The sequence below is a fragment of the Mustelus asterias genome, chromosome 2 (assembly GCF_964213995.1).
Source record: "Mustelus asterias chromosome 2, sMusAst1.hap1.1, whole genome shotgun sequence".
NCBI lineage: Eukaryota > Metazoa > Chordata > Chondrichthyes > Carcharhiniformes > Triakidae > Mustelus > Mustelus asterias.
The window spans coordinates 46,828,343-46,842,579 of NC_135802.1; the positions used below are offsets into that span (position 1 = coordinate 46,828,343).

The following is a 14,237-nucleotide window of genomic DNA, read 5'->3' on the forward strand; positions in this document are numbered from 1 at the left end:
AAAAATTTAGCCAATAGTCAAGGTAAGCTACATGTTCTCTATCCTCCTTACATGTAATGTCTGTATATGTGTGGGACTTCATTATTCATTACCTTCATTGAGCCAGGGGAGTGAAAGGGAAAATTGGAATCTGATATGGCAGTGGGGTGGACACGCTGCAGGAGCAGCGTGGTGGCACAGTGGTTAGCACTGTTGCCTCACAGCACCAGGGAGCCTGGTTCGATTCCTGCCTTTGGATCACTATCTGTGCGGAGTCTGTATGTTCTCCCCGTGTCTGCGTGGGTTTCCTCCGGGTGCTCCAGGTTCCTCTGACAGTCCAAAAGACGTGCTGGTTAGGTGCATTGGCCATGCTAAATTCTCCCTCAGTGTACCCGAACAGGTGCCAAAGTATGGCAACTAGGGGATTTTCACAGTGACTTCATTGCAGAGTTAATGTAAGTCTACTTGTGATACTAATAAATAAACTTTGAAAAAACTTTAAAGAAGTCAACTTCTGTCTCCCAAGCTTGTGGATTCCGACATCTTGGCCCCAGCCTTAAAAAGACTGAGTATTTCACTCACATGGAAATACTAAAGACAATCTTGCAGTACAAGGGACCCCAATAGCATGAATCATTTCAAAGTCCAATGTCATACTTCAATAGATCAGTGAATCAGCTGATGTGTCAAAGCTCTGCTGATTTGATGACGCTACTCTTGCACAAAATCTAAAGACCAATTTCACTTCTGAGGATTTACCATTTGCTTCAGTTTTAGCTGGTGTTTCAAAGATTGAAGACATTCAAACCTGTGATTTCAAATCAAAGAGGCACAAGGCTGGATTTTACAGACTCCTCGGGGATGGATTGGCAGGTCAGGGTGTGCAAAATTCAGCACCATGCCATGGGCGCCATTCTTATTGACTATTTCTCCAACCTATTGCAATTTTACCAGTAGTAGGAGGCTGGGGGCCAATCGAGTGGCCAATTAATGGTCACTTAAGACCCCCCTCCTGCCTGCATTGCAATTTAATCTGCAGTGGGAGAGGCCCCATGTTAAGTGTGCAGCCCTACAGAATTCATTTGCTTAGATTGGCAGCTGGGCAAGAAGGATGAGGGTATCTTCTTTACAAGCACACTGTTCCCATTGGAGCACACACCTCAAGGACTTCCCACCCCTGGGTTTTCCCTACCCCTTGTTCTGTCCACCACCACCCCTCCCACCACCCCCTGCTCCCTCCCCCCTGCCCCCCTCTTCCCCCCCTCAACCCGCCCACCGCCCCATCTTCCAACCCCCTTTCCCTCATCTGCCTCACCGGAGCTTGCTTTTCTGGCTCTGGCAATACCCCCCACCCTTGCCACACTCTTCACTTAGCTTGGCATTTACCTCCACCGATGATGCCATTCAGATCACCATCCAAAGATGTGCAGGTTAGGTTGATTGGCCACGTTAAACTGACTCTAGTGTCAGGAGGCGTAGCAAGGTAAATATATGTGGTTACGGGAATAAGGCCTGGGTGGGATTGTGGTCAGTGCAGACTCGAGTGACCTCCTTCTGTACTGCAGGGATTCTATGATTAAAGGCCAAACCTGTCAATTATATCCATGATGTGGAGATGCCGGCGTTGGACTGGGGTAAGCACAGTAAGAAGTCTCACAACACCAGGTTAAAGTCCAACAGGTTTATTTGGTAGCAAATACCATAAGCTTTCGGAGCACAGCTCCTTCAAGTGAAGGAGTGAAGGAGCTGTGCTCCGAAAGCTTATGGTATTTGCTACCAAATAAACCTGTTGGACTTTAACCTGGTGTTGTGAGACTTCTTACTGGAATTATATCCAGCCCATAGCATTACTATGGGACAGAAGGAGACCATTCCACTCACTGAGTTCATGCTGCAAAGCAATCCCCCACTATATCCTCTTAGCTCTGTTAATAATTTTCTGTGAGTTTAACTTAAACAGCTTAATTGAAAAATAAGCAGCTTTGAAGCCTCATAATTACAGCCATTAGAATACAAGCACCACTTTCGGGGTCAACAGGCAACTCTACTGGAATATATAGAAAAGTTCTTAGGAATAGTGGTAGACCATTCAGCCCCTCAACCTATTCCGTCATTCAGTTGGATCATGACTGATTTGTATCTCCACTTGAATTAATTACCGTGGGCCTAAATCCTATGATATCATTAGTAACAAAAACCTAATAATGTCAATCTAGAAATTTTGAATTGATCCAGCATCCACAGCCTTTTAGTGGTGCGAGTTCCTAGTTTCTACTACTCTTAATTGACTTAGCTCTAAGTTTAAGGTCATGTCCCCTTGTTCTGTATTCTCCATTACAACAGATAGTTTCTCTGTATCTACCTTTGGGATCCCTTCATTATTTTCTAAACTTCTATTAAAGCACACTGTACAAGTGAAGTTTATGCAACCTGTTCTCATCATTGAACCTTTTAAGCCCTGGTAAATCAGAATTGAAATGGGTCCTGGTGCAGCTGACTTACACAGTCTGGGATGCTGGAATTATAGCAAAGGGCCCCTGTGGTTGATTATGTGATTATATTTATACTTCTCATATACAATTCACAGCATGCAACCACAGAGAACTATCTGAGAGATTGCAGAGTTTTCTATCTGAAGCAATGGTTTTCAGTGAGATAACACCATGGGCTACTCAATGATTAGGCTCTTAGTCTATCTTATAACTGGGATTAAAATGTTATTGTTTGTATATAGTTCTGCTACAGACCTGGAGCACAGGTTTTGAACTGAATGTCATCAATAGCTGCTCCACCTCCAAAATTCTTGATCTGGATTCCTTCAAAAATGACTTCAAAGTTACGCATCCTTCTCAAATGGATTACTCCCTTGTTCCATCTATCACCCTGGTTCCCAGTTTTGTTCCATACTTCAGTGAGACCTTTATCTGTCTGCAATAGAATAAATGAGAAAGCATCATGTTAATAATGCAATAAACAATTCCCAAAGCCTTGGCATCATGCAAGGTGGAAGCATAGAAAGCATTCTTTCTGGTTGTATCACAGCTTGGTATGACTCCTGCTCTAGCCAAGACTGCAAGAAACTACAAAAGGTCGTGAATGTAGCCCAATCCACCACGCAAACCAGCCTCCCATCCATTGACTCTGTCTACACTTCCTGCTGCCTCGGCAAAGCAGCCAACATAATTAAGGACTTCACACACACACTGGACATTCTCTCTTCCACCTTCTTCTGTCGGGAAAAAGAAACAAAAATCTGACGTCACGTACCAACCGACTCAAGAACAGCTTCTTCCCTGCTGCTGTCAGACTTTTGAATGGACCTACCTTGCATTGAGTTGATCTTTCTCTACACCCTAGCTATGACTGTAACACTACATTCTGCACTCTCTCGTTTCCTTCTCTATGAACAGTATGCTCTGTCTGTATAGCGCAAGAAACAATACTTTTCACTGTATGCTAATACATGTGACAATAATAAATCAAATCAAATCAGGTGCTATACCATACCAACTTGATAGTCACCCAACTTAACACAAACTCACAATATGAAAGAAATGGGTTTGATTGCAGGAAATGTATAAAAGGCAAGTCAGCAAAGATTCATTATGCAATACTGTAGCATGAGTTGTATCTGTGTTGATTAAGAGGAATCATGAATGTGCTGTGTTGGAAGATGTAACAAACCCTTAAACAATGCGTGTACCAGTTGCTACCACTGCCAACTGGTCAGCTTTTAAGTGAGAGATCAACAATGAAAACGTGGAAAATCTTCTGATGAGTTAAAATGTTGATCGAATGGATAAAAAGGCATATACATATTTCATACTGTTGAAAGTATATCCTATTATGAAAACAATGTGCAAATGTTTAATCTTTTCTCATTGCTTTTACCTATTCAGTCTCGACACCTGTTGAAACAGCAGTTCTGAAGTTGGTTTGTTTACTTTGGTAGTTTTATGGTCTTTTGTCTGCAATCCAACTGCGGAATTGTTTTACCAGGGCTTGCTTTTGTTTACACATGATTTGAAGAGTTTGTGTATTTGCACCAGGGGTGTCATGGGCTATTAACTGACAAAAAATTAGCTGGTGGTACGAATGTTACTTGCCACTTGTCAGCCCAAGCCTGCATATTGTCCAGGTCTTGTTGCATTTAGACATGGACTGCTTCAGTATCTAAGGAATCTTGTGCAATGAGACCTGGGTATCCTTGTACACCAGCCAATGAAGCATGCATGTGGCCTTCATAGCAAGAGGATTCGAGTACAGGACCAGAGATGTCTTGATACAATTAGACAGGGCCTTGGTGAGGCCACACTGGAGTATTATGTGCAGTTTTGGTGTCCTTATCTGAGGAAGGATGTTCTTGCTCCCGAGGGAGTGCAGAGAAGGTTCATCAGACTAATTCCTGGGATGGCAGGACTGATGTAAAGAGAGATTGATTCGGTTAGGATTGTATTCGCTGGAGTTCAGAGGAATGAGGGGACTCTCATAAAAAACTCTAAAATTCCAACAGGACTTGACAGGGTAAATGCAAGAAATTCCTGATGATGGGGGTGTCCAGAACCAGGGGTCACAGTCTGAGGATTCAGGGTAGACCATTTAGGACAGAAATGAGGAGAAATCTCTTCACCTAGGGAGGCACGGTAGCACAGTGGTTAGCACTGCTGCTTCACAGCGCCAGGGACCTGGGTTCGATTCCCGGCTTGGGTCACTGTCTGTGTGGAGTTTGCACGTTCTCCTCATGTCTGCGTGGGTTTCCTCCGGATGCTCCGGTTTCCTCCCACAGGCCAAAGATGTGCGGGTTAGGTTGATTGGCCATGATAAAATTGCCCCTTAGTGTCCTGAGATGCGTAGGTCAGAGGGATGAGTGGGTAAATATGTAGGGGGGGGAGGGGGGGGGTGGTGGTAGGGCCTGGGTGGGATTGTGGTCGGTGCCGACTTGATGGGCCAAATGGCCTCTTTCTGCACTGTAGGGTTTCTATGATCTCTTCTATGATCTCTTCTAGAGAATGGTCAGCCTGTGGAATTCACTATCACAAAAAGCAGTTGAGGCAAAAACATTGTATGTTTTCAAGAAGCGGTTAGATATGCCACTTCGGGCAAGAGGAATCAAAGTATGTAGGGGGAAGGCAGGATCAGGGCATTGAGTTGGATGATCAGCCATGATTGTAATGAATGGCAGAGCAGGCTCGAAGGGTTGAATGGACTCCTCCTGCTCCTATTTTCTATGTTTCTATGTGAATGATGCTGAACATTGTGCAATGACCTGTGACTATCCCCACTTCTGACTTTATGATGGGAGGAATGTCATTGATGTAGCAGGTGAAGATGGTTTGGGCCTAGGACGCTGCCTTGAGGAACACGTGCAGGATGAAATGATTGCTCTCCTGCAGCCACAACCATCTTCCTTTGTACTAGGTATGATTCAACTGGAGATTACACCCAATTCCCACTGACTTCGGTTTTGCTAGGCTGTTTGATGCCACACTCAGTCAAATGCTGCTTTGATATCAAGGGCAGTTACTCTAACCTCATCCCTTGAGTTCAGCTCTGTTGTTCATGTTTCAATCAAGGCTATAATGAGTTCAGGAGCTGAGTGGCCCTGATGGAGACCGGGATATACCTGGCCAATTTTCCACATTGCTGGGTAGATGCCAGCGTTGTAGCTGTTCTAGGACAGCTTGGTTAGGGCTGCAGCTGTTTTTAGAGCACAAGTCTTCAATATTATTTCTTTCCATTCTCAAGGGAATGGTGCCAGAGTTGCACTGAGGCTTCCTTTGTTACCATCTCCCTGGTAGCCCTCAGTCTGCAGATGCACTGTTCCTCCGACAGGAACAAAAAAGCCCATCAAGACCTGTATATATGTACTGTTTCATGGAAAACTATGGACTTTGTAGAATTCCTACAGTGCAGAAGGAGGCCATTTGGCTCATCGAACCTGCACCGACAACAATTCCACCCAGGCCCTATTCCCGTATCCCATGTATCTACCCTGCTAATCCCCCTGACACTAAAGGGCAATTTAGCATGGCCAATCCACCTAACCAGCACATCTTTGGATGTGGGAGGAAACCGGAGCACCCATAGGAAACCCACACAGATATAGGGAAAATGTGCAAATTCCACACAGACAGTGACCTGAGGCCGGAATTGAACCTGGATCCCTGGAGCTGTGAGGCAGCAGTGTTAACCGCTGTGCCAACGTGCCGCCCATAACTTGGGAGCTCCGCCTCCAGCTCTGCTCTTGCATCAATAATTTATTTTCTTTCATCATCCCCCTCCTTCTTCTCCAAATAGCACAAGTATGGCACCATGCTGAATGGCACACAGATTGAGCAGTTTCTGATTACTGACCTATAAACTTGAAAGGAAATTGCCCCCGCTATGAGCCATCAACAGGCTTTTAAGTAAAGATTCAGTTTCAATTTGCCTCCAAATAATGAAATTCCAAACTGCACTGTCTTTCTGATTGCTTGTGACTAAAAGATTAATGTTCTGGTCTCAGCATTCAATTTATCTGGGAGTGAGCCTCTCCTGACCTGTGGCCCATGGAAATACAAAAACAGATAGCAGGTCATTGTGACATCAGCAGATTTATACAGTAATTGCAGCAGTAGCCAGGTAACAATAACCAAGGCTATAACTTTTGCTTTAAGCAGCAATGCAGGGACACACAACAGACACAGAGCCCAAGGTCTCATGTTTGTGGTGGGCCAGAAGTTGGTGTCAATTTGGGTCCTAACGTCAGGAGAAGCTTCCCAAGTTGCACGGCAGGGTGATGGAAACTGATATTGTTAAAGTTTATTTATTAGTGACACAAGTAGGCTTACATAAACATTGCAATGAAGTTACTGTGAAAATCCCCTAGTCGCCACACTCCGGCGCCTGTTTGGGTACACTGAGGGAGAATTTAGCATGGCCAATGCACTTAACCAGCACAACTTTCGAACTGTGGAAGGAAACCGGAGCACCCCCAGGAAACCCAGGCAGACACAGGGAGAACGTGCAAACCCCGCACAGACAGTGACCCATGGCAGGAATCGGACCCGAGTCCCGGGCGCTTTGAGGCAGCAGTGCTAACCACTGTGCCAATCAGAGAGATTCCTTGCAGTGCAGTGGAAATCCATTTTAAACATGTACAGTAAATGGGTGACTTCTGGTGAAGTAACACTGGAAGACAATAACAGCTCCAAAGATTTCCCCAGGCAAAGTTTCCACTTTGGGAACTTGAGCAATCACTTCAAGAATTCCTGTTTGGGAACATTTACTGAAAAGCAAATTGTGCTTGCTTAAATGGACACTGGCAGATATAATAATGGCAGTCAGGATGTATATTGTTGGTAAGATTGTTAGAAAAATAGAAAGTGTTCTTTGGGCAGGATTGGAACTTTTGAATTCACTGGCAGTAAGGGTGCCTGGCAGTGTGCAAGGAATCAGAAAGTTTCAGAAGCCTAAACAGAAACTCAACAGGTCTGACAGCATCTGTGGAGAGAGAATAGAGCCAACGTTTCGAGTCAGGGTGCCCCTTCGTCAGAGCCTTATCTTAGTTTTGGAAGCGTGCTTGTCACTGGCCTTTTAACATTCTACTTTTGTTTACTTTTGGCTTCCAGGTTTCCCGAGCAATTAGAATTAGTTGCAAGAGGGTGTGATGACAACCAGCTATTTAGCTCAACTATAAAGAAGGATACAGCTAGGTTGCAAATTGAAGCATTGCAGAGGTGCTTAAACAGAACATGAAACCAGTGGACTCATCCATTGATAAAACCACAACGTACTTATTAATGGGGAGAGAGAAACAGAGTAAACTGATGTGACTTCTTCTGATTATTCTGGTCCCACTGATGTCAATGGGTAGATGGTGGCCATTGGCGAACATTCTGAGAACAACAGCACGCATAGGGGCGGCATAGTGGCATATGGTTAGCACTGCTGCCTCACAGCGCCAGGGGTGCGGGTTTAATTCCGGCCTTGGGTAACCGTCTGTGTGGAGTTCGCATATTTTCCCAGTGTCTGCCTGGGTTTCCTCTGAGTGCTCCAGTTTCTTCCCACAGTTCAAAGATTTGCGGATTAGGTGGATTGGCCATGCTAAAACATTGCTCCTTAGTATCGGGAGATTGGCAGGGTTATAACGTGGGGTTATGGGGATAGAGCCTGTGTTGTCAGTGCAGACTTGATGGGCTCCTTCTGCACTGTCGGGATTCTATGATTCTTTGGTCCAAGGAAATATAAATACTTGTTAGAACTGGCCCATAATTATCTCAATTTGAGCATATTGATAAGGTGAGTTAGCAGCCAACGTAATGTGTCAGAGAAAACCTGTCAGGAGCTGTCAGAGGGCCTATTTTTCATTTACTTTTCCTTTTGATCCTTGTAACACCAGACAAAGCTTCAGCTAAACTCTGCTCATGTTTGTGTACCACAGCTGAGTTTATTTACAAAGTGGAAATGGCAGAAGCATGATTAAATATTCAGCTGCATATCTTGAGTATGATATATGAGAAAAGATTCTAAAGTGCAAAGAATACAAGCCAAAAATATGCTGAAAGTTGAAAGGTTAACATCATAACTCATAAAGATATTCCCCAGAGGGGCTGAGACAAAGGTATATGTTTTTTTCTGGTATGGGATGGGCAAATGGCACAATCCTAGAAAATTATAGAGTCATAGCATGAAAACAGGCCCTTCCTGCCGCCCCTTTTTCTTTAAACTCCTAAGCTAGTCCCAATTGCCTGCATTTGGCCCATATCCCTCTATACCCATCTTACCCATGTAACTGTCTAAATGCTTTTTAAAAGACAAAATTGTACTCACCTCTACCACCACCTCTGGCAGCTTGTTCCAGACACTCACCGTCCTCTGTATGAAAAAATTGCCCCTCTGGACCCTTTTGTATCTCTCCCCTCTCACCTTAAACCTATGCCCTCTAGTTTTAGACTCCCCTACCTTTGGGAAAAGATATTGACTATCTAGCTGATCTATGCCTCTCATTATTTTATAGACCTCTATAAGATCACCCCTCGGCCTTCTATGCTCCAGAGAAAAAAGTCCCAGTCTATCAGCCACTCCTTATAACTCAAACCATCAAGTCCCGGTAGCATCCTAGTAAATCTTTTCTGCACTCTTTCTAGTTTAACAATATCCTTTCTATAATAGGGTGACCAGAAAATTATGACTTTTAACATTTCACTTAGTACATTTTCCAGCATTTTGGAGTGGACTTTAAAAAGTCCCCACAAAACTGCTCAGAAATAAGTATGTTGAACAAAATAGTACACCTTTTGTATGAATTAGGAGCAGGAGTAGGCCCCTCAGCCCCTCAAACCTGCTCCGCCATTCAATAAGATCATGGCTGATCTGATAGTAACCTCAACCCCATATTCCTGCCTCCCTCTGATAACCTTTAACCCATTGCTTATCAAGAATCCATCTTTATCTTAATAATATTCAAAGACTCTGCTTCCACGGCCTTTTGAGCAGGAACAATTCTAAAGACTCATGACCCCCGGTAGAAGAAATTTATCTTTACCTCTGTCTTAAATGGGCGATCCTTTATTTTTATACAGTGACCTCTGGTTCTAGGTACTATCGCAAAGAGGAAACATCCTTTTCGCATCCATCTTGACGAGACCCCTCAGGATCTTGCATGTTTCAATCAAGTTACCTCATTAGTCTTCTAAATTCCAGCAGAAACGAGCCTAACCTGTCCAATCTTTCCTCATAAGACAACCAGCTCATTCCAGGTATTGGTCTGATTAATCTTCACTGAACAGCTTCCAACACATTTACGTCCTTCCTTAAATAAAGAGACCAAGACGGTACACTGTACTCCAGATGTGGTCTCACCAATGCCCTGAATAACTGAAGTGTAACCTCCTGACATTTTGTATTGAATTCCTCCCACAACATACTATAACATTCTCTTAGCAAGCTAATTACTTGCTGTACCTGTACACTAACCTTTTACAATTCATGTACTGGGACACCTAGATCCCCGTGCATCTCAGAGCTCTGTAATCGCTCACCATTTAGATAATATGTTCCTTTATAATTTTTCCTGCCAAAACTTGCCCACATTCTACTCCATTTGCCAGATCTTTTTGCCCACTCACTTAACCAATCTATGTCCCTTTGTAGCCTCCTAATATCCTCTTCACATTGCACTTTTCTACTTATCTTTGTGTCATTTCACTTGACTCTTGTTTCTTGCTGCACCATTCTACACTGTGAACCTAGAAATTACTTTTACTGGTATGCCTGATATCTCTGATTGCTAATTTAATGCAAACATGAACTCATTTATCTTAAAACAGCTTTATTAAACATCTTCATTACGACAACAGATAAAGCCCTGCTTTTTTAAAAATTCATTCGTGGGACATGGGCATTGCTGGCTGGCCAGCATTTATTGCCCATCTTTAGTTGCCCTTGAGAAGGTGGCGGTGAACCGCCTTCTTGAATCGCTGCAGTCTATGTTCTGTGGGTTGACCCACACTGCTGTTAGGGAGGGAATTCCAGGATTTTGACCCAGCGATTGCGAAGGAGCGGCGATATATTTCCAAGTCAGGACGGTGAGTGGTTTGGAGGGAAACTTGCAGGTGGTGGTGTTCCCATGTATCTGCTGCCCTTGTCCTTCTAGATGGAAGTGGTCATGAGTTTGGAAGATGCTGTCTCAGGATCTTTAATGAATTGCTGCAGTGCATCTTGTAGATAGTACACACTGCTACTACTGAGCGTCGGTGGTGGAGGGAGTGGATGTTTGTGGATGTGGTGCCAATCAAGCAGGCTGCTTTGTCCTGGATGGTGTCAGGCTTCTTGAGTGTTGTTGGCATTATTCGCATTACTTATTCTGTATTCTAGTTATACTTTAGTAATTTGGCTAAGCATCCACCATAATTTCATAACATTCTGACTGAACGTCTGTAATCTTGAGCAGCAAATCTCTGTGTTCCACGTGTTGCACTGCATGATAAATGGTGTTTTACTACATGTCTCTGGCTGCACAGCTCGCAGGAAAGAACAATCCCATGACTGACCAGGCTGGCTTCCGCTATTCCCCAATGATATCTAAACCTCACCAGAAGAAGAAACAGAAACAGAAAAAGTTGGAAAATCTCAGCAGGTCTGACAGCAACTGTGGAGGGAGAATAGAGCTAATGTTTTGAGTCTAGATGACCTTGCATCAGAACTAAGAGCAAAGAAACTCATTTTCTTTTTTCTTTGCTCTTAGCTCTGACGAAAGGTCACCCTGACTCAAAACATTGGCTCTATTCTCCCTCCACAGATGCTGTCAGACATGCTAAGATTTTCCAGCTTTTTCAGTTTTGGTTTCAGATTCCAGCATCCACAGTATTCTGCTTTTACTAGAAGAAGAAATGTTCAACACCAACAATGGTATGTGGCAGCAATAATCTTCACAAGCAAAGGATGCACAACATTGTAAAATCTCACTTAATACACAAGTCAAGCATGCAAAGCAAAGATGTATAAATCCCCAGAAAGAGGAAGAGTTGGTACTGATGTGAACTAGGAGAGAACCGATTGAAGAAATAACATCAGTTATGAAGTTAATGGTGTGCACAAACATTCTAATATGCTTCTTATAACTTTGCAAGCAAATTGTTGAAACCTTGAGTACCAAGGCACCTCATCTCGGATTATGGTGTCCTGAATTCTATGAATTACATTTGAAAAGCATAGCAGCGTTTTCAGAACCCAAATTCCCAGCAGGTGGGAGAGCTGGGACTGAGATAAGCAAGATGGCCTGGAAAGTAGAGCAGAGGAAAACAGTGTTAGTTTTTGTCATGTCGGTGAAGCAAGTTGAAGCTGCGCGTTGACATTAGTCTGCTGGAGGCAGAGTCAGAATCTGCAGTTTAGCAGTAGATTTGCTTACTATCTGATCAAACTTGTGGAAACAGCTGAAATATTAAATCAAAGGTAAATGTTTCAAACTATACATTTACTGAGCCGCTGTGGGCCAAATGCTATAAATGGATACCTGCTTTAATTGTCCAATTTATATTCACACCTCCAACAATAAATATGAATTGCAGAGGGAATCTCACGTGAGCTCTGGAGTACTATTTATAGTACAAAGGAATGAGTTGACAATATATCTCTAACCTCAGAAGGGAGCACGCTCTACGCTCTGGTATTTTAGATTTCATGCTTTTGTTAAGCACTCTTCATTTGTTACAGGAAATCAGGAATATTCAATTGTTTTATGGGATTAATTTAAGTGAATAGATATTTGAAAAATGCAGTTCAACTTTTCAGATTTCTCGGTGGATTTTGTATTTAAGTCAAGCAGCTCTATGTAAAAAAAGACTGATGTGAAAGCAAAGCGGAGGCTGACCCAGTTACCTAGGCTCCCATTAACTCTATATTCGTCTGCAAAGGGGGAAAAAAAAGGTCAGTCTTGGAACTTTGCATAATCTCCTTAGTAAATCTGTGGAGAAAATCTGCAACAGTAGAATGTCAATTATAGCATCAGTGTGGTTGCTAGATGACAGCTTGTCAAAGAATACCTCTGAAATTCAGCGACAAAAGGAATAAAGGGAAACATTACAAAATGTAGGTTGTATTAGAGTCATTGGATCCTAGTCTACACCTCAGCTTCTGCACATGATTTGTCACTGTTGCAATTTAACACGTGACCTGAGCTGTGTGATGACCTGAGTAAGATCTTTAACCCATAACTGATGAGTTGTGAAGTGATTAAATACTGCAGGCAATTTTCAAATGGCTTAGTCGGAATATTAAAAAAAGCTTCTTTTTTATGGGCAATAGGGAAAATGCTGCACTGCTGCTCCTTATTTGAAATGCCTCCAGAATATCAAATTATGTGGGACCACCAGAGTGCCAGAAGTAATCGAGCAAGCCTCCCGGCAAACTGTTTGTCCTCAGAGGCTTCTCTTTTCTCTGTCTGCAATCCATCATACTGCAACAAAGAAAATCAGATCTGTCGGAAATTCACCCAAATCATTCCACATCTGGCCACATTCACCAATAGGAGCACAGTGATTTGACAATGCGAGGCTTCACAAAGCTTGTAAGGGAACGTCTAAAGCTCTCCAAAATGTTCAGTTCTTCAGTCTGAAATACAACACAAGGCATTTTCATCTGACAACAGTCCTTTTAAGGCTTCTCATTGTACGCTCACGTAATTAGTTACCAATTAGTTCCTAATAGCAGCGTGCTGTCCCCCCCATGAATTCAAGGCGACAGCTCACCATCACCTTCTCAAGAACAATTAGGGATAGGCAATAAACGCTGGCCTTGGCATCCATGTCCAATCAATGAATAAAAATAAAGTTACATGCAGTATTCAGAAAGATGCTTAATTTAATTAATAATAGAGCAATCTTCCTACTGAAAGCTCAAAATACCCTCTATCCCAAAGTGAGATTCCTTTTCCCAGCTCACTGAAAAACATCAATAATTAAATCGACAAGGAAATGTTCAATAGAAAGAGCAAATGGCCATACAAACATATAAAATAGAAGCAGGAGTAGGTCACCTGGCCCTGCAGCCTGCTTCGCCATCCAATAAGATAATGGCTGATCTAATTGGAACCTCAATCCTATATTCCTGCTACTTCTGATAACCTTTGGCCCACTTGCTTATCAAGGATTTATTTCTGCCTTAATAATATTCAAAGACTCGGCTTTCACGGCCTTTTGAGGAAGACTGATCCAAAGACTTAAGACTCTCTGAGAGAAAAAAATTTCTCCTCATCTCCGTCTTAAATGAGCGGCCCCTTATTTTTAAACAGTGATCCCTAGTTCTAGATTCTCCGACAAGAGGAAACATCCTCTCCACATCCACCCTGTCAATGCCCCTCAAGATCCGAAAGGTTTGGGTCAAGTCGCTTCTTACTCTTCTAAACTATGGTGGATACAAACCCATTGGATGAGATTTTCCAGTAATGCCTGCCCCAAGACTGGGAATTCCCACACAAGGGAAAAACAGTCCATCAAATTTTCCATCCCACCCGCGATGATTTCTGTGGTGGGCAGGACCAGAATGTTTACCCCAGCCTTTGATATATTTCCTCATAAGATAACCAGTACATTCCTAGTATTAATATAGTTAACCTTCTCCAGACTTTTTCTCACAATTATATATTTCTTTAAACAGGGAGACATAATACACCAAAAATGGTCTCACCAATGCCCTATACAACTAAAGTACAGCCTCCCTACTTCTATATTCAATTCCCCTCACAATAAACAACAGCATTTTATTAGCTTTCCTAATTA

General features: G+C 42.9%; 1 protein-coding gene across 1 annotated transcript in view; it reads right to left on the bottom strand.

Annotated features, from left to right (window-relative positions):
• malrd1 (MAM and LDL receptor class A domain containing 1) overlaps positions 1 to 14,237 on the bottom strand; it is a 272,050-nt gene that overhangs the window by 117,168 nt on the left and 140,645 nt on the right. Inside the window, exon 17 of the mRNA XM_078200291.1 lies at positions 2,727 to 2,907. Within this exon, the coding sequence (XP_078056417.1) occupies positions 2,727 to 2,907 (181 nt within the window). The remainder of the gene's footprint in view (positions 1 to 2,726; positions 2,908 to 14,237) is intronic.